Source organism: Diabrotica undecimpunctata, chromosome 3 (genome assembly GCF_040954645.1).
Source record: "Diabrotica undecimpunctata isolate CICGRU chromosome 3, icDiaUnde3, whole genome shotgun sequence".
NCBI classification, from domain to species: Eukaryota; Metazoa; Arthropoda; class Insecta; order Coleoptera; family Chrysomelidae; genus Diabrotica; species Diabrotica undecimpunctata.
The window spans coordinates 50,015,183-50,035,973 of record NC_092805.1 but is presented as its reverse complement, the minus strand read 5'-3'; the positions used below and the strand labels follow the sequence as shown (position 1 = coordinate 50,035,973).

Here is a 20,791-nt window from a genome sequence, read left to right as displayed (position 1 = left end):
TTCGAGGAGTTACCAGAAGAGATTGACTACGGAACACTTAAATAAGATTTGCAATATATAGTCAACATTAGAGTATATAGAAAGAAGGCTACTTAGTTGGTGGAGTCATCTTCAGAGAATAGAGAATACAAAACCAGTGCAAGAAATTTGGCAGGCAAAAACCCAAAGACGAAAGAAGAAAGGTAGACCACGACAAACATGGGATAGAATCCTAAGAAGCATTAATGAAAAATGGAAAATAACATGGACAGAAGCAAGGACACTGGTCAGAAATAGCAAGGAATGGGTCAAATTTGTACATAATTTAAATATACAGTAGAATAAAGTTAAGTTTACAAATAATATTAAGTTTGATATTTATATTAAATTGTATTTGTATTAGATATGATGATCACCAACCTTGCGATAGAAAAACGAACCACAAGAAGAATTCTTTATTTCTATAGACATTTGAAGTTTAAAAAATTTCGTATATTTGAAAATAAGGTAGAAAGTCTTAAATTATTAATCGTTTACTTAATAATTTTACATTATACTTGTGCCTAATTTTAACTTATAGAATCGGATTTTAGTGTTTTCAGTAAAAGTACAAAGAAATTTGTGGACCGTATGTCTGTCTGGAAGACACTGACCTAAAAATTCTAAGAGGTCCGGTTGTCGGAGAACGTTATATCTGTAATCATTAAATGAAATCTTGCCGTCTCGGTCTGCATCCATTTTTTTCATTATAACTTCAACCATATCCTTGACGGCTTCTTCCGCATCTGATTCGCCGATGTTGCTCTTCAAGGATCCCATCAAAAGCCTTAAAAATAAAACAGAACTATTATCTACATATTCGTATAACATAAATTTATAGGGTGAGTTATAACTGTGCTCTTCTATCCATAACCTTTTGCTTTCAATTTTCGTTTGACAGAGCGTGGATATCGAGCATATTCTTTGTCTAAGTGTAACAGTCGTTATTTTTATTACAATTTATATTAAAATAATAAACAATTTATATTAAAATAATTTCAGAGATGTAGTATGGGTTGCCTAACTTTAAGTGTTCATTTGCCCATTAAGTGTGTATTGTTAATAATTTAAGTTGTCACTCTGTTCTAATTTGGTACCATTGCAGACCAGTGAGATGACAGGAGATTAGGGGGGAGTGGAAATTGGCTCTTCTTGGTTAAGAAACTGTGAATTAAAATTCACTTTTGATCGGGAGTTTGAAGTGGTACACAACGGTGGCAGTTAGCGAAAGAAAATCCAATTAATGCATAGAATTTCCTTCACTTCAAGAAGTTAAATATTCTAAGTATACCATAACAATTTAATTGACGGTGTTTTTCGCAAACTCGGGAAGTTGAAGTAAATTTCTAGCACGGAATCAAGTAGCTATCTGGTAAATAATAATTTTTTATATTATAAACATTAGAGTATTTTATCTATATCCTATTATTCAGATTCATTATTTCATATTTTAATATAGTATTTTGTCCAAGGCCATTTTATTTTTACTCTATGTGAAGCAAGGTCACGCTACATCCGATTGGATGGGTTTTTTATCTACCATAATTATCTTTTTGCTCCGGTTTCTTATGCTGAAAGAAACTTTCCTCACTTCTTCTTTGATTTCTTTTTATCAATGTTGAGATTAGAAGTAACAGGGAATTGTTTTCAGCCACCTCCCATGGAATTATAAACTTCCCTCAGAACATCCGAGGGAGAGTACCACTTCAACTCTATTAGAATCAGGGTCATTGGGACAAGCCAGGGGGTATTGTCTACTCCACCCCCATTTTTTCTCCAGCCTGCACCTAGAGATAGGGCAGGACAGTCATCATCGGAACTGAGCCAATTAGCACCAGCTCCGTGCTAATTTCGGACCTCAAGGAGGACTTCGCTGGGACACCGAAACCATTCGGGAGTATCCTTCCAGACAGCTGTAGGAGGACAGTTGGTTTTTGATTCAGAACTATATATATATATATCTTGTTTCACCAGTTCTAGTTTTTTTTATAACATATATATATATATATATATATATATATATATATATATATTAATTAATATAACTCCCCTTGGTGTAAGGTATCGGTAAGTTTGAGCTCAAATTCTACCCAGAGATTATCTTCCATTGTTTTTTGTATTAACCATTTATTTCTTTATTAACTTTAATTATTTCATTATTAACTTTAATTATTTCATTATTTGTCTACTTAACTAATTTTTTATATTTCATCTTGCGTTATTAACTCCGGTTATTATCCCTTCAGGATAATATACCGTTTCAATTGTTTAACTTGGCTTGTTCCCATTTATATATATTATTTTGTTTGTATGTGCATTTAGAGTTGTTTAACAATATTGTTGGTCATATTGTAGGTAAGTTTGATATATTTACTTGGCTATACGTTCTTCCAACGTTAGCATTATTTTGTTTAAGGTTGTTTTTTAACCTAGATGTAGGTTGTACACTCTATATCAGAGTTATTCTGTGTAGTTTTCAACTTTTTATTATAGTTGTTTTCAACATTTCCTTTTTTTAAAATATTATATTGTGAAATTTTCATATACTTTTTGGTAACTTAGAGATTGTCAGAATCTAAGAAGTTATATTTAATAAACTTGAATTTGTTTTGCATATAATTTTTTTTATTAATATTTCCTTACCTTTTTACATTTACAGCATTTTTGTTTATTAAATCAACTTTAATTAATATTAGCAGTATATGATACTTGGAAGAGTGACTGTTACTCTTTTTAGAGTATTATCCCTCTTCTGGCGCCCTCAATTTGTTTTCTTTGTTAATTTTCATTATATATATTCATTTTTCATATCTTCTTTTCTATCCATCATACATATTTTCCTGATTTACTGTCTTTAAAAGGCATGCAAATTGGCCGTATCCATCCTTGAGTTTCTGGTGGTCATTCTCTTGCCTACATTGCTAGCCTAGCCACATTCCTTTCAATATTTTTTTTTCATACTTCTTTACTTAATTGTTATCTATTTTATCCCATATATATAGACCACTCTTCTTATACCTCTCTCCTCCTACACACCCCAGTATTTTGCTACATCGGCGTCCCAACGCGGTGCCTTTTCCAAGTTTTTGGTTTTAAGACAGTAGCTTTTAGCTGATTTTTTTTTCTTACTTGAGTTTTTGTATATTTGTTTTTTTTACTCATATTATTGCTGGTTTATTCTATCTTTAAATTTTTTATTAATACTAAACAGGTATACTTATACTGCTGTATTGATTTATTAGTTTATTTATTAGATTTATTAGTTATTAATATTTTGAGACCTCAGTGATAGGTTATAGTAGTACAACTTACATTCTAGGTTGAATTTTGTATTTTTATTGAGAGCTTATATTTACTTACTTACCTACACATACTTATATCGTATATCATATAAACTTTTATTCCTACAGCCAACAGTACTATACTTATAGGTACTATTAATTGTTTCATATATATTAATATTTGGTTTAGAATAGTTATAATTTACATATAACTAGAAATTATTTTGAGTATTTTAGTAAGATAACTAAGGTATTTATTTGATTATATATATATATATATATATATATATATATATATATTATTTTTGCTGGCTATTTTGATCTTGGTGGTGTGTTGCTAATAACTTAGCCACATTTTTTTTTCACAAATCAGTCCCGAAATTAACTACTAATCATGAAACGTTGAATCCGCCTGTTTTTTAGTGATCACAGATGGTCAACTACCAATTCTTCTTTACCCAGTAGCGTTAAACACAATTCTAATGATTACAGTAGTGAAATAGTTCCATTATCAGTATCAACTTTTAGGTTTGTTGATGATGATGATATGTCTATGGTTGTACCATATAATATTTATAACCAATCAAATACTTTAGATTTGCGATTCTTTGTTGGCGATAGAGTTTTAAAGAGAAACTTTATAAAATCAAGTAAAGGTGATGCTATTTCGGCAAAATTTTGCCAGAAATACATTCCGTGTACGGTTGTAAGGGTAATATCTCCTTTGGTATATGAATTAAGGGACAATTCGTCCAACAAACGAATTGGTCAATTTCATGTAAAGGATTTACTGCCTGATAACACCATCGACGAGGTTAGTTCTTCATCCTCAGAAGAAGACTAACTTAACACTTTCGTTTAAGCTAATCTCTTTCTCTGTTTGTCTTTAGCTTATTTTGATTATATTTTGCATTTTATTTTAAGATTTTCTTAATCACCAGATAACGTAGGTACACCGCTATTTTTTGTATCTTTTGGCATTGGTTAATGACTTCTATAACTTATTAGATAATTAGTATGTATGACTTATCCATTTTTTTTGTATTATAAATGATGCACTTTATAATGAATTAATATTCTTAGGTACTAATCTTCCCAGGAGAATTACTCCTTTTAACCTCATATGATACGAGGGTTGTTTAGTATATATTTACATATTTAGATTTATACTTATAGTTAATCCTATTACTGATAAGGAACTATGGAACTATGTTGTTACACTACTGGATCATATATTGTGTGTTATATTTTTGATATTTGATTCCTTAGTATTTGTTTTGATATATTTGTTCAATATTTGCCAATTTGGAAAGATGTGATTTTTTTTTTATCTTTGGTCTGCTTTATTCTCACTTGTCACGAAAATCTTAAATACTCTACAATAATTTATGTCCTGATTCCATATACAGGATGGTTCTGGAATTAGTTTGGAATTTTGAAGTAGGTAAGGATGACCGGTGTCTTTCTTATTTCTTCTTATTTATTCTTCTGAATTTTCTATCAATGAATCTGTCAATACTCAGCTTTAGTGAATACGTGGGTTCGAGATTGTTGCTCAGCAACTGATCACTGCTGCTCAATTAGGTTCGTACTATATGTGTTTATTGCAGAGTAGGCAGATGTTTATGCCTCATAATATTTCTGGTCAGGAAATGCTCGCGACATGTCCTAACCATTCTTGTGTGATTGTCCAAATATTCCAGTTACCTTTTCACAACTTGATAGGGAAGTTTAATTAGTTCATATTAGTTATCTTACTTCAGGTTATGTTTTTTTTCTTTAACTATCCCTACACATGTCAAGTTAGTCATTTTCATTATTTAAGAGTTTAGACAAATGAGTTGTCCTCTTAGTGTAATCCCACTTCTTTCCTTAGGCATAAATTGCTGTTTAGATTTAGGACTATTCCCGGATAATTCCATGCTGCGAGAACTTGTTATAAATCTACAGTTTTGTTCAAAATTGGTTGCTTGTTCTCGACATATTTTTTTTCTTTCGTTAGTAATGGTATTATAGGAAAAGTCCACCACTTATATTTTCTTAGGATTTCGATTGGGATTTTATCGGTGTCTGGTTATTCTCATACATCTGTTGTAGCCACATGCTATAGTTAGCGAATACCAGCACACTTAAAATTTATTTAGCCTCTGAATTCCTTTAGTCCATTTTAGACTTTAGACTTTAGGAATTTATCTTTATCTTTGGTTTAGTTCAGTTACATATTACATTACTTAGTCTGACTAAGTGTGACGATGCTGCTTCACACTTTAGGAAATTTTGCTTTATTGTAATTACTTAGTTGGTATTGGCTCATATTACCGGATGAGGGTAAGAGCTAATTTAGTTATTAGCATTAGTGAGAATTGGCCCTTTCCTGATCGTTCTTCTTTGGATATGCTCTATTTATAAATCTGGTGTCCATCGATAGTCCGATTTTGGATTCAGTGTCTGATTCCTCACTTATTTGGTTTATTTGGTTATGTAGGTTCGTATCACCAGATGTGGGTGTACGTAGACCTCATTTAGTTTTGAGATTTAGTATTGGTGTGAATAGGTCCATAAATCTTCCTGGTCGTTCTTCTTTGGATATGCTTTTATGAATCTGGTGTCCATTGATAGTCTGACTCTGGATTAAGCGTCCTATTTCACATTTATTTTGGTTATTACGTCTTTGATATACTTTGGTATGTTTACGATTTAGATTACTATTTGTGTTATTTGGTTTGGTGAGAATTGCTCCATAAATCTTCCTGATTGTTCTTCTCTGGATATATTACTATGAATCTGGTGTCCATTGTTAGTTCAATTTTGGATTAAGTGTTCAGTTCTTAACCTATTTAGTTTATGATTTCTTTGATCTTAGTTTAGTATATCTCCGGGTGAGATATTGGTTGAATTGGCTCATACATTTGCCTGGTTGTTCGTCCTTGGATATACTTAGTCTTATAAATCTGATGTCCATGGATAGTTCAATTTTGGATTTAGTGCCCAATTCGACATTTATTTGTCAGCAAGAATTTAGTTGGTATATTTAGTTAATATTTGGCTTTTAAGCATATTGTCGATTGAGATTTTGATTCGACTTTCGAGTCATCTGAGTTTGTGGTGTCTGGCGCCATGACCATTCTTTTTTTCCCGTGATCTTTAGTTCGTGGTTATTTTTTTTGTGTAAACTTGCAGATCAACGTGGAATGTTAGGCCAGTACACTTAGTTATTGATACTTTAATTTTATGAAAAAAAATTTTGATTAAAATTTTTTTTCCCGACTAGTAGGGGAATGTAACAGTCGTTATTTTTATTACAATTTATATTAAAATAATAAACAATTTATATTAAAATAATTTCAGAGATGTAGTATGGGTTGCCTAACTTTAAGTGTTCATTTGCCCATTAAGTGTGTATTGTTAATAATTTAAGTTGTCACTCTGTTCTAATTTGGTACCATTGCAGACCAGTGAGATGACAGGAGATTAGGGGGGAGTGGAAATTGGCTCTTCTTGGTTAAGAAACTGTGAATTAAAATTCACTTTTGATCGGGAGTTTGAAGTGGTACACAACGGTGGCAGTTAGCGAAAGAAAATCCAATTAATGCATAGAATTTCCTTCACTTCAAGAAGTTAAATATTCTAAGTATACCATAACAATTTAATTGACGGTGTTTTCGCAAACTCGGGAAGTTGAAGTAAATTTCTAGCACGGAATCAAGTAGCTATCTGGTAAATAATAATTTTTTATATTATAAACATTAGAGTATTTTATCTATATTCTATTATTCAGATTCATTATTTCATATTTTAATATAGTATTTTGTCCAAGGCCATTTTATTTTTACTCTATGTGAAGCAAGGTCACGCTACATCCGATTGGATGGGTTTTTTATCTACCATAATTATCTTTTTGCTCCGGTTTCTTATGCTGAAAGAAACTTTCCTCACTTCTTCTTTGATTTCTTTTTATCAATGTTGAGATTAGAAGTAACGGGGAATTGTTTTCAGCCACCTCCCATGGAATTATAAACTTCCCTCAGAACATCCGAGGGAGAGTACCACTTCAACTCTATTAGAATCAGGGTCATTGGGACAAGCCAGGGGGTATTGTCTACTCCACCCCCATTTTTTCTCCAGCCTGCACCTAGAGATAGGGCAGGACAGTCATCATCGGAACTGAGCCAATTAGCACCAGCTCCGTGCTAATTTCGGACCTCAAGGAGGACTTCGCTGGGACACCGAAACCATTCGGGAGTATCCTTCCAGACAGCTGTAGGAGGACAGTTGGTTTTTGATTCAGAACTATATATATATATATATATCTTGTTTCACCAGTTCTAGTTTTTTTTATAACATATATATATATATATATATATATATATATATATATATATATATATATTAATTAATATAACTCCCCTTGGTGTAAGGTATCGGTAAGTTTGAGCTCAAATTCTACCCAGAGATTATCTTCCATTGTTTTTTGTATTAACCATTTATTTCTTTATTAACTTTAATTATTTCATTATTAACTTTAATTATTTCATTATTTGTCTACTTAACTAATTTTTTATATTTCATCTTGCGTTATTAACTCCGGTTATTATCCCTTCAGGATAATATACCGTTTCAATTGTTTAACTTGGCTTGTTCCCATTTATATATATTATTTTGTTTGTATGTGCATTTAGAGTTGTTTAACAATATTGTTGGTCATATTGTAGGTAAGTTTGATATATTTACTTGGCTATACGTTCTTCCAACGTTAGCATTATTTTGTTTAAGGTTGTTTTTTAACCTAGATGTAGGTTGTACACTCTATATCAGAGTTATTCTGTGTAGTTTTCAACTTTTTATTATAGTTGTTTTCAACATTTCCTTTTTTTAAAATATTATATTGTGAAATTTTCATATACTTTTTGGTAACTTAGAGATTGTCAGAATCTAAGAAGTTATATTTAATAAACTTGAATTTGTTTTGCATATAATTTTTTTTATTAATATTTCCTTACCTTTTTACATTTACAGCATTTTTGTTTATTAAATCAACTTTAATTAATATTAGCAGTATATGATACTTGGAAGAGTGACTGTTACTCTTTTTAGAGTATTATCCCTCTTCTGGCGCCCTCAATTTGTTTTCTTTGTTAATTTTCATTATATATATTCATTTTTCATATCTTCTTTTCTATCCATCATACATATTTTCCTGATTTACTGTCTTTAAAAGGCATGCAAATTGGCCGTATCCATCCTTGAGTTTCTGGTGGTCATTCTCTTGCCTACATTGCTAGCCTAGCCACATTCCTTTCAATATTTTTTTTTCATACTTCTTTACTTAATTGTTATCTATTTTATCCCATATATATAGACCACTCTTCTTATACCTCTCTCCTCCTACACACCCCAGTATTTTGCTACATAAGGTGTCGTATAATTTATCTTTTTCGTCGTCTTCCTTTTCTTTTGTGAATACGTGTACACTAAATAAGCTATAGTTAAAGAATTTTCCTTTAAGACGTCTTTTTCGTGGTCTTCCTTTTCTTCCGTGGGTGCGTGTACACTAAGTGAGCTATAGTTAAAGAATTTTCCTTTAAGACGTCTTCTTCGTGGTCTTCCTTTTCTTCCGTGGGTGCGTGTACACTAAATGAGCTATAGTTAAAAAATTTTCCTTTAAGACGTAGATAACATATTTTTTTTGTTTATGGGTTTAAAGTTAACGACTAATTGCTTTGCTTTTTTACTGACTAGAAAACCACTGCCAAACTCCTGTCGTGTGTTATGTCCTTCTTCTTCTTCTTCTTCTTGTGCCACTCCTATCGGAGATTGGAAATCATCAAGGCTATCCTGACCTTGTTTACTTGACCTGGCTTTTTCAAAATCGATAAAACATGCATGTACTTCCTGATTAACGTCTAGGCATCTTTGTGTAAGAACATTCAAACCGAAGAGAGCTTCTCGAGTACCTAATCCCTTTCTGAACCCCATGTGCTATGTCCGCTATAGTATATATTGTAGTCTTTTCTCTCGATAATTCCTGAAACAGTCCATCTCATCTCTTGAATCGCTATTACATCGGATTTCATTTTAAGCAGTTCTTGTGTTAGCAATTTTTTAAGAGCGCCTGGGGCATAAAGGGCATAAAAGTTTTTTAAGGGAAGGGGTCGTTAACCTTTTGCCCAATCCCCTAATCTTTGAAGGACCATTTCTCCCGCTCTCGTCTGCTCTGACTCTGCTTCTTACTGGAGTTGGTTACCATAATCTTCTACAGAGTTGCTAAGGTGACCAGGGTTCACCTGGTGGAGGTGAGAGTTGAAATTGAGTAGGAGAGGCTAGTGACGCTAACAGGATACAGCGTCATAATTTGCGCATTAGTACCCCATTTAAATCCCCATAGATCAATTTGCTCTATTTAAATCTCCAGGGAAGAATGGAATATTTTCTACCTTACTACAAAGTATTGGACACTTTATTATCCACCCTAATAAAGAATAGCTTGAGTTGCAATAGGTTATATACCAACGTCTTGGGCAACTGTAAGAGTGGCATACATCTCAAATAGGAAGAAAAGACAACTCCTTACCTAAATCCTACAAACCGATCTTACATCATTTCTGTTGAAGGCAAAACAAAATTTTTTTATAGACATATTAAGGAGGAGCCATTTATGGATAATCCACTCAATGGCAACCAATATACTTGTCAAGAAGGAAAATCAACAGGAATAGCATTGTACGAGGTTGTTCAGAAAATCAATCAATCCATTTATAATGCAGAGATTGCGTTAAGAAATTTATACTATAGAGATGTGCCTGCTGGAACTAATAAAGAGGAACCGCAGGGACAGATCTGTAAAATTATATTGAATAGTCAAGAGACATTAAAGGCTCTGAAATCGAATTGGATTGACTCAAAGTTAGTTTGAAACTGTCTGCAGAATCTGATTTAACGGAATGAATGAATCTGAACAATACCTAATTAGATGGAACGAATAAAACGTAACCACTGATACGAAAAATTCATCTTAAATATTTGAAGGCTTTTATACATGAGTTTTACAAATAAAAGTCAGATATTGAGCACAGTTCTTTATTAAATCTTGCTTAAGTACTTTCGTTATCATAGCATCTTCACGGCATCTGAAATAATTCAAAAAATTGCTTTTGTATTTAAAGAAAAAGTAGCAGGACTTCGACAAAAACTCAAAGCTAATGTTTAATAAAAAATATATCGTTTTAGATTTGCTTCGTCGGAAAACGGCTACTGTCAACAGAAAGATTATGTCAGAATGAAGACGAGACAGCGAAACATATTCTGTGCAACTCTCCCCAGTTGGATAGCTTAATACATTTAAGCATTAATAACTCGAGTTCTACGAAGACGTGTTTCAAAGGACCATAAAAGACTTTGTTAAAAGAGCTGGAGTAAAAGGCCAACTTTACCCTAGGGATGAGCTACAATAGACCTCTTAAGATGATGATGATTGAAAGAGAGGCTAAGCGCCTACTCATATTGAATTTAACGTGACCTAACCCCTTCTTAGACTATAAACTATTTAAATGCATGTTTCTAGAAGACAGTTTAAATCACATTAAAACAATTTAAACAAAATTACTAATTATACATAAAAATATTGTTTACATCATATTTTCTAGTACTATCAACTCCGGAGTCCCGTAGGTTAGTGTTCTAGGGTCGCTGCTTTTCTCAATCTACACAGCCAATATACCAGAGACTAATAATACTACAATCGGTTCCTTTATTGACCACGTAGCAATACTAGCTGTAAATGAAGATCCCATACAAGCCTTACAAAACCTGCAACATCATCTGTACAAACTCAGTGATTGGTATACGAAATGGAGAACAAAAGTAAATAAATCAAAATCAACTCAAATAACATTTACCAACCTGTAAGAATGGAAAATATAAGAATACCAACAGTAACAGACGCGAGATACCTTGGCCTCCATCTTGACCAACGTCTCACTCGGAAGAAACATATTCAGACCAAAAGAAGGCAGCTCGACTTAAAATTCCGGCAAATGTATTGGCTCCTTGGACGTAAATCAAAACTTCTGAATATTATCCAAAGATTCCAGTCCAAAGTGCTAAGATCGATAGTGGATGCACCATGGTACGTAAGTAATCAAACACTTCACTACGACTTAAAAGATTCCTTTCATCAGAGAAGAAATCCATCGAGCCACGGAGTCACAAAATGAACGTACCATTCGCTATGAAAATAAGCTAGTAAGGGAATTACTCAACAATGGTCCAGCCACAAGAAGACCAGATAGAACCAGCCCCAAGACGTTCTTCAAAACTAAACCAAAATAGAATAAGGTGAGACATCATTGGAACATCACCAAGAACCTGTAACACATTTATTTAATACTCTGTACTGACTTAGATTGTAAATAAACATAATTATAAAAAAAATATATTTTTAAGTAGAAATCACCAGAAAGATTCCCGAAAAAAAGTTTCGACTTAATTTCATTATTACTAGAATTACTATTACATTACATTATTACTATTATTAGAAAATATAAAATTATGATTCCTTGTTTAAATGAATGCCTTTGTGACACTTTTGGTAACAAGATAATATTATACAGTGAATTTTGGTCAAATCAACCTAACACTAGTGTATATCCCGTCTTTATATATCAGTTAAGGACTAAGTTTAGAGAATAAGGTTTAATAATTATTAAATGATAATTAAAATATGCCTAAAATAGTTAGCGATATTAATTCATACTTGAAAAGATTTTCCTTCATGAGATGTCCGCTTCCACTATAATCATAAACTTTGAAACAAAACACCATTTTTTCTTCAATCGTTCCTCTCAAAAATAACGATAACATGTTCACCCAAAGTTCTTTTGATATATAGACATCTCGAGCTTTTTCGTCTAGGCAGGTTATTATTCTAATAACTTTTTCCATATCCGTCATATCTAAACAGCAATGGAAAACTTCCATCAGAACGTCTCTCGTAATACCTAAAAATATTTTTATAAAACATAATCCTGTATCTGGCGGGGCCATCTCAACTCACACCTAATTTTTTTTCACTAAAATAAATTGGCATCTAAATAAAATGTATTTTGGACTGTAGAAACCGATAAAAAATTGATAGTAGTCACGAGACTGTAGTGGTTCAAGACTACAGCTCATTTTATAGAAAAAAATTAAACCTTCAAAACTTAGCACCAAATCAGCTCTACTCTATTTTGAAAAGTGGCTCGAAGAAGATAAAAACCAAAACCTGGACACAAATTAGCTTTTTCCCGAATTCTATGGGAAAATCTAGAAAAATCGTAATTTTTTATTTAAAGTGATAAATGTAATAGTAATTTAATCGCAATATTGTCAATGGGACTTTTGTAGAGTATCAAAAAACAAACAAATTTGTTTATATAAAACCTTATCGGTGCAGTTTTTGCAAGGAAATGCGGAAAAAGTCACTACCATTTTTTGAAAAACTCGTAACTTAAGCCCTTAGTTGGAAAGCTAATTCTTCGGATTTTTTTTTATTAACATCTAAAATTTTTTACAATTTGTTTCACAATAAAAACAATAAGTAAAACTGTTTGTCTTTGCAATGTCAGAGAGATGTAAAATCCAGTGACCAAAGCATCATAACACAAGTATTGGCTTGTTTATCGGTGGCATGCGCACATACACAGATACGTTAACGCGAATACTAAAAGCGGCACAGATCACAATGGCTAAGCGCTGTTGAAGGCGTAGCTTCCACTACTGTAGGCACTATCAGGAACGGTTTGGTAGGTCCAAGGGATCATATCGCTTCAATATCTTCGCTTGTTGGTTATGGAGAAGATTGTATGCCAGGACATTAGGATGCACATTGTAATAAAAATACAAATACAAAGTTGATGTTATTGTCAAAGCCGTTACCTAGCTACCCAAAATCGTCCCGAAAGTGAAAAAATTAGTCCCGAAAGTAGCTACTTTCGATACGAGTTGTGTAAAATGGTACTTTGGATTTAATAAATCATACCAAAAGTTTTATTTTCGGGACGGCTGCGGAAAAAAAATTATATGTCGAACAGCGTCCACCTTGTGCCCTTTTAAACGACATATAAATATTATCCAGAGATTAGCTATTCATCTTTAAAAGGACCCGTTATGAATTTAAATAATATGATTTTAGCAGTTTTTTCGACTTTTCTCTGCGAAAAACGCACCAATAAGGTTTTATATAAAAAAATTGTTTGCTTTTTGATTATCTACAAGAGTCCCATTGACAGTATCGCGATTAAGTTACAATTACTTTAAGATTTTTCACTTTAAACAAGAAAATTATAATCTTTACATATATGCATAATTCGGAGAAAAGCTAATTTGTATATTGATTTTGTTTTTTTATGTATTTTTAAGTTTGATATAACGTCGATTTCGACGATTTTGATAGATTAGCGGAGCTTATGGTGTATGTTATGGTATATTTTAATTTATCAATATGTGTTACTGCTTAACAGGATGATACTTTGGGAGTTCAAATTAAACGTTTTAGGGAAACTTAATATAATTAATATCTGAAAATTTAAAATCAGGTGGAGATACAAAAATAAAATTTTTAGATATGCCCAATTGATCTAAAATGTTTAGAGTCTCCTACCACGGGTTATACCGGAAGTTGACTAAAACTTCCCTATTTCAAATTTAACGCCCTGTATATTATTACGCATTTAGATAGAGCTGCTCCTGAGGATTCTCTCAATTTACGACAATTCTATCTTACACTTAGTGCTTTACTAGATATGTCAATTTTTTAGTAGCATTTTTTTTTAGCAAACATCTTTAAGTAAAGTCCTATAAGTTTTGTTAACTGCTGCATATATCTAAATCTAACAGATATTGAAAGGTTTAGATTTTAATGTATGTAATTAAATGTTTGTATTATAATTTTACACATAAGTAATTGGTCTAAATATATATATATATATATATATATATATATATATATATATATATATATATATATATATATATATATTCAGGGATTCTACAGTATTCACTGCCTTCCCTTGCTCAACCGTTTCCATCTCTCTCTGTTGTCCCATTCTCCATCGTTTAGGCCTCTCTTACTCATGGCGTCGTCTACTTCGTTCCTCCAGGATTTTCGGGGTCGTCCTCTTTTATTTCTTTCTACTGGGCTCCATTCGGTTATTATCTTTATCCATCTGCTATCGCTAGTTCTTCTTACATGTCCATACAACTTTAGTCTTTTTTGTTCTATGTTAGTATGTCTGTTTCTATTGATGTTCTTTGCTTTATTTTGTCATTACTTCTCCTATCCATTCTTGTTACTCTGCAGCATCTTCGTAGGCATTCCATCTCTGTTGCTACTATCTTACTGCTGTTATTCTTGTTATTGATCCAATTTTCAGCCCCATGTGTCATAATGCTTCGCACTAATGTTTTATAAATCTGTGTTTTTGTCTTCACATTTAGGTGTTTATCCCACCATACTGAGTAAAGTTGTCGGATTGCTGTTCTTGTTTGTCCTAATCTTTGTGTAATTTATTCCTCTGTTGTTGCCTTTTTCGTGATTATAAACTCCAAGTATTTGAATTTATAGTTTCCTTTGATTGTTACGTTGTCATCAATCTGTAGATCTTCTATGTCTTCTTCACTTGTAGATAGGTACTCTGTTTTCGCGAAGTTAATATCTAGGCCAGCTTTGATATACTCTTCTTGTAGTTTCTTCATCATGTAGCTGAGGTCGTTTTGGTCTTGTGCAATCACTACTTGATCGTATGCAAAGCTTAACGTATATAGGTATTCGTTCCGTACCGGTACTCCCATGCCTTCGCATTTTCTTTTCCATGTTTCTCTACGGCTTCTCGTGGCTTTCTCTAAGTATATTTTAGATAGGGCTGGAGATGTGGAACAACCCTGCAGAAGTCCTTTTGTTGTGGTGAAATCTCCTATGATTCTTGTCCCATTTTAATGGACACTTTATTTTCTTTATACAGAGCTTTTGTAGCTTCTATGAGTTCCGTCTGTATTTCTAATTTGTACATTGCCTCCCATAGTTCTGACCTTGGTACAGAGTCATACGCATTTCTTAGGTCCACAAATGTCAAATGTATATCTCTATTTTTTGCTTTTTTCTTTTCCAACAGTTGTTCCAGTGTGTACATGTGGTCTATGCATGATCTTCCTGCCGTGAAACCTACCTGATCCTCCCCGATTTTACCTTTTATCGCTTGCTCTATCTTTTCTCGCAGTATCTTCCCATATAATCTTCCTATTGATGATATTACGCTTATTCGTAGTTTTCGCATCGTTTTCTATCTCCTTTCTTAAATATAGATGTCATATATGCCTCCGTCCATTCCTTTGGGAGCTGTTCTCCATTTATGGCTTTCTGAAATATCCATTGTATCATCCGGTGTAATTTGTTTGATCCGTATTTTATAAGCTCAGGTGAGATGCCTTCAGGTCTAATTACCAAGGACCTGGAGGTAATTGGTTCAAAACAAGAAGATAATAGACGTCTGGAGGAAAAAAGCAAAGAATATGGGCTACAGTTAAATAGGAGTAAAACACAGAACAATCTACGAGGTAGTAAAAAGTTTTATATAAGTATCTAAAGTCTCTCATAACAACTGAAGAAGGTTGCGATGGAGAAATATCTTGAAGCCTTACTATTGCAAGAACAGCTATAATGAAACTGGTAACAATTTGGAAAAACTCGGCCATAACAGCGCACATAAAATTACGGCTGGTAACAGCCACAGTAAGTTTCCCCATAACCACATACATGCATCCCAAACGTTGACTCTGATAAAAGCAGATCAAAATATAATAGAGACTTTTGAAATATGGGTATACAGCCGCACGTTAAGAATATCCTGGGTAACATCGAATGCATGTATCATAATTAGAACAATTCAAAGTAAAAGATAGATTGCTTAAACAAATACAACAAAGATATTTGCAGAATTTTGGACACATTAGAAAAGCTGATAATAGAGTGTAGAGTAGAAGGAAAAAGTCCGAAGAAGATCTGCAAGACGTTGGGTGGATAAAAAATACTGATTAACCAAGGGTTACAGGAAGCAGAATAACTAGCCCAGAACAGAGAAAGGTGGAAGGGAATTGTAAAAGAAATGTAAAAATTTGATGGCGTCACCACATAAGGCATTGGGCCTGAGGAGGAGGATTGCGATTTTAAATATTATCGCATACAATGCGATAGAAAATGTTGTTGAAAGTTCTCAGTTCAGACTTTTAGTTCTTCAAATAAATATGATAGAAAATTAAAAATTTAATAATTAAGGATACACTGATAAATATAATAAATATTTAATTAGTTTACTAGCTAGCTCGGCAAAGTATTAGCTTATTATTAGTGATCAGTGTAGTAGTGTTTGTGCGCTTGGGAGACTGAGACCTTGGAAGCCCTAAAGAAGACATCAAAGAGGATATCGAAAGCTCGGCGCCTAGGACCTAACCCGGAAGCCTATTGAATATATATATATATATATATATATATATATATATATATATATATATATATATATATATATATATATATATATATATATATATATATATATATAGAACATTATTTATCACGGAAATTGTCAAAAAATTGCAGCCGGGATATGCCGGGCCTCACCGTCGCGTTGGTAACATTATAAATAATTTGCAAAATCAAGGATCATTTATAGCATAGACAATATTATAGTGAAACATAAAAAATATCTTAAGTTGGTCATTCAGAACTATGAGACTCGAGACAAACAGTTCTCCCCTCCTCAACCTATTTAGTTAAAGACCATAAAGTGTAAACATATACCAAAAATAGATCACTTGAGAAAGGCACTCTACCGAAACAGCTGTAGTGATAAAAATTTATACTCAATGTTGTGGAAGTTTTGAAAACAAAGTCGTCAGTGTTTTATTTAATATAAAATGAATTTCCATCAACAACGGTCGAATCCACCACGTACTAAAGTAAATGCTTAAAAACATGGAACACTATTGCTTGCCTAATCTTTATTGGTGTTAGTGATGCAGATACGTTCCTAATTCTTTTTATAACACATTCTTTAAATGTTATAGGATTATCGTCTCCGTCTTCTCTTCTTCGTATGCCGTCCCCATTAACGGAGGTTGGCGACCACATTTTTAAAAGCTTCTCTGTCTTTTGCAACGTGGAATAATTCGTCTACAGTCATATTTGTTTAGTCTCGAATATTTCGCAGCCATGACTTCCTCTTTCTATCTATTCCCTTTTTGCCATCGACTCTACCCTGCATGATGACCTGCAGAAGACTGTATTTATTATTTCTCAGTATGTGTCCAAGGTATGAAGTCTTGCGTACTTTTATCGTTCTCGACAATTTTTTGTCTCGACCCTTCCTTCTCAGCACTTCCTCATTGGTGACCCTGGCAGTCCATGGAATTCTCAATATTCTCCGGTATATCCAAAGTTCAAAGGCTTCAATCTTCTTAACTATTTGCGCTTTTAGTGTCCATGTTTCTACCCCGTACAATAATTGCGACCAGACGTAACATTCAACAAATCTCAGTCTCAGTACAGTATTCAGATTTTTGTCACAGAACAATTGCTTGAATTTTAAGAACGCCGCCCATGCAGGATTATCGTAGAATGTATTTTTTATGGATCCTCAAATAAAAAGTCTAAAGGTGTTAGATCAGGAAAATGTGGAAATAACAAATAAAAACCTTATTTGCTATTCATCTTCTGCTCTGGTACTGTGTGGTGTAGCGCCGTCTTGTTGGTACCCTGCTTGGTTTTTTTCTATCGCCAAATTTGGTTGACACACATTCTTTAAAAATTTTAAATACCGTAATCCGGTAAGATTTTGGTCAAAGAAGTATACCAAAATTAGATCACCTTAAAAAATAATCAAAAAACTAATAGCAAATATCTTAAAGAAGCCATCTTATGGACCGCGCCGTCTCTCTATCTTTTATTGCATAAATCACATTAAAAGGCCATCCTTCTTGAAATACTCATGGCCTTTTTTAGATTGGAATTTTCCGATGCCCAGTAGTGACCATTATGACTGTTAAACATTGAATTATTCGTATTTTTTTTAGTAATGATAGAATAATAATATAATATCATAATAAGTTATTTACAAAAATTGATACTTTTTTCAAGATCCACGCATTTAAGAAATGTGCAAGGATGTACGAATAAGGCCTTCAGATATATTTTTTCAAAAGTCTTTAAATTGTTAAAAATGCCAAAACGTTTACCTCGTTATCTTCGTTATTGATAATTGGATTTTTTCTAATGTTCTTTGCTCTAAATGGTCCATAATAATTAAAAATAAATTAACAAAAGGTTTCTTGAACCAAATTAAAATGAGCCAAATAGAAGCAAACTAACTATGAACGAATAAAGGGTTGCTAAAAATTGTTAAATGTATCAAAATATCTTATTTAAATCATCTGTTAAAATAAAATAGATACAAAATACTGCAGCTAATTCTCGAGAGAAAAACTTCTTTTGGCTGAAAAACATTCCAGATAGACGTAGATACAAAACCCAAGGCAACTTTTTCACATGACAGAAGACGGTGAAGCATTTGCCAGAGTAATAGATAGCGTCAATACCAACAGCAAGAAGAAGACAGTCTATCTAGTTAGTGATTTACCTTTACCTTTCTTTTTATTAGATTTTCTCTGTATAGATATTTTCCGTATGGTTACCGACAAAATAAAATCTCTTAAAATCTTACTGTCTTACTGATAATCTCTTAAAATTCCAAATTTACCTCTTGGATCGTAAGTGTCGTATTTTTGTATCTTGTAATATATAATGAGGACGGCTTCAACCTCCTGAAAACTAAAATGGACCTGTTTTGTCAAACTTATAGCCAGTACTCTATGTTTCTTCAAAAACCTGGTTTCTTCCATAGGATTCAAAGTCAAATCGTATCTAGCCATTATTAAATTTTATATACAATTAAATAACGAATATTAAAATTAGTATATAATTACTGTTACATAAATGACACAGTCGGTGTCAAAAATAAAAAATAGCTTGACATGTAATATTGTTAATCTGTTAGTTAAATATGTTTTTTTTTTTTTCATTCAAAAATTATGAAGTTTTTTTACTTTAAAAATCAGTAATGCCACAACAAAATAGGCACTATTGACGAGTAGTGTAATGTTTTGGTATTAATAAATAAATTTAAATAAATTCTGATACGGAAAAAGTATATTATTCCAGTATAAAGTTTTGTTATGACTTCGACAATAATTAATTATTCAGCCAGTCATTTGAAATATATATAAATATATACACTATTGCCCAAAATTAACGCACCACCTTAAATGTACCATAAGGTTGAAGTTATTTTTCTTCTGAATGAATGATTGAATTTTGATGATGTTTTGTTCATATTATAGGTCTATTTCTAGTAAATGAATATGTTAATGTTTTTTAAAAAATATTAACGTTTTGTCCGTATACGGGGTGTAAAAATAAAGTTGTGTTTTTTCATCGTTTTTTGCAAAACCCTGTGGAATTTATTAGAAATAAACGCTACATCTTATTAATATTTTGAGATAAATTTATTCTTTTTTAAGATTTTTGTAAAAAAATTATTTTGATATCTCTATTATCAAAGATTATACAGAACTTTAAATGTAACAAGTTTTTATTAACATTTAGTGCAAACAAAACAACACTTACATAAACTTTTTTGACATTTAATATAAATAAAGCCTAAGAAAATATAACCTAATAATCCCTAACAATAATACTTTCACAAAAACACTTAATAACGAGTATTTCTATCTCTACATCTAATTAATTAATTAATAATTACCTAATTACGGCGTATTTGGTCTTGATCAATTGCATCCCAAACTTCTCTTTTGAAAATTGCATCACCATAACTTCTATGTCGTCAAGAGAGACAGGTGGTGGTTGTAGGCTCCTGAGTTGAACAATAATATCCCACAAATTTTCTATGGGATTGAGATCAGGGCTGCAGGGTGGCCAGTTCATGGTTTGTATTCCAACCTCTTCCAAATATTCATGGACCACACGCGCAACATGTGAGCAGGTGTTATCATGAATTAAAAAAAAAATATTTTCTATGAAAGGAGCAAATGGAACTACATGGTTAGACAAAATGTCTGTAATATACCTTTCACTTGTTAAGGAACCTCTTCGTAAAGCGACAATGTCCGTTCGTGCTGTAAGAGATATTCCTCCCCAAACCAGTACAGATCATCCATTGAATAAAGTAATAGGTCGTATATTACATTGTGCGTAGCGTTCTCTAGGCCGTTGAAAACTCACACATCTATCTAAGCTATATAAGCAATACCTCGATTCATCAGTACGAACACGTGTTCCCAGTCATCAACATTCCAGTTAAGGTGCTCTCTGGCAAATTGTAATCTACTTCTACGATGATTTACGTTTAAAGCTGATGCTCGGATTGGTATCTGTGTATGCAGATCTT

At 32.5% G+C, this 20,791-nt stretch overlaps 1 protein-coding gene across 1 annotated transcript; it reads right to left on the bottom strand.

Annotated features, from left to right (window-relative positions):
• Window positions 1–492: 492 nt before the first annotated feature.
• Window positions 493–19,372, bottom strand: LOC140435589 (calaxin-like). Its single transcript, XM_072524335.1, has 3 exons — window positions 19,085–19,372; window positions 12,052–12,295; window positions 493–805 (listed from the first exon to the last, which is right to left on the bottom strand). The coding sequence occupies exons 1-3, from the start codon at window positions 19,254–19,256 to the stop codon at window positions 526–528; spliced, it is 696 nt and encodes a 231-aa protein (XP_072380436.1). The 5' UTR covers window positions 19,257–19,372; the 3' UTR covers window positions 493–525.
• Window positions 19,373–20,791: the final 1,419 nt, after the last annotated feature.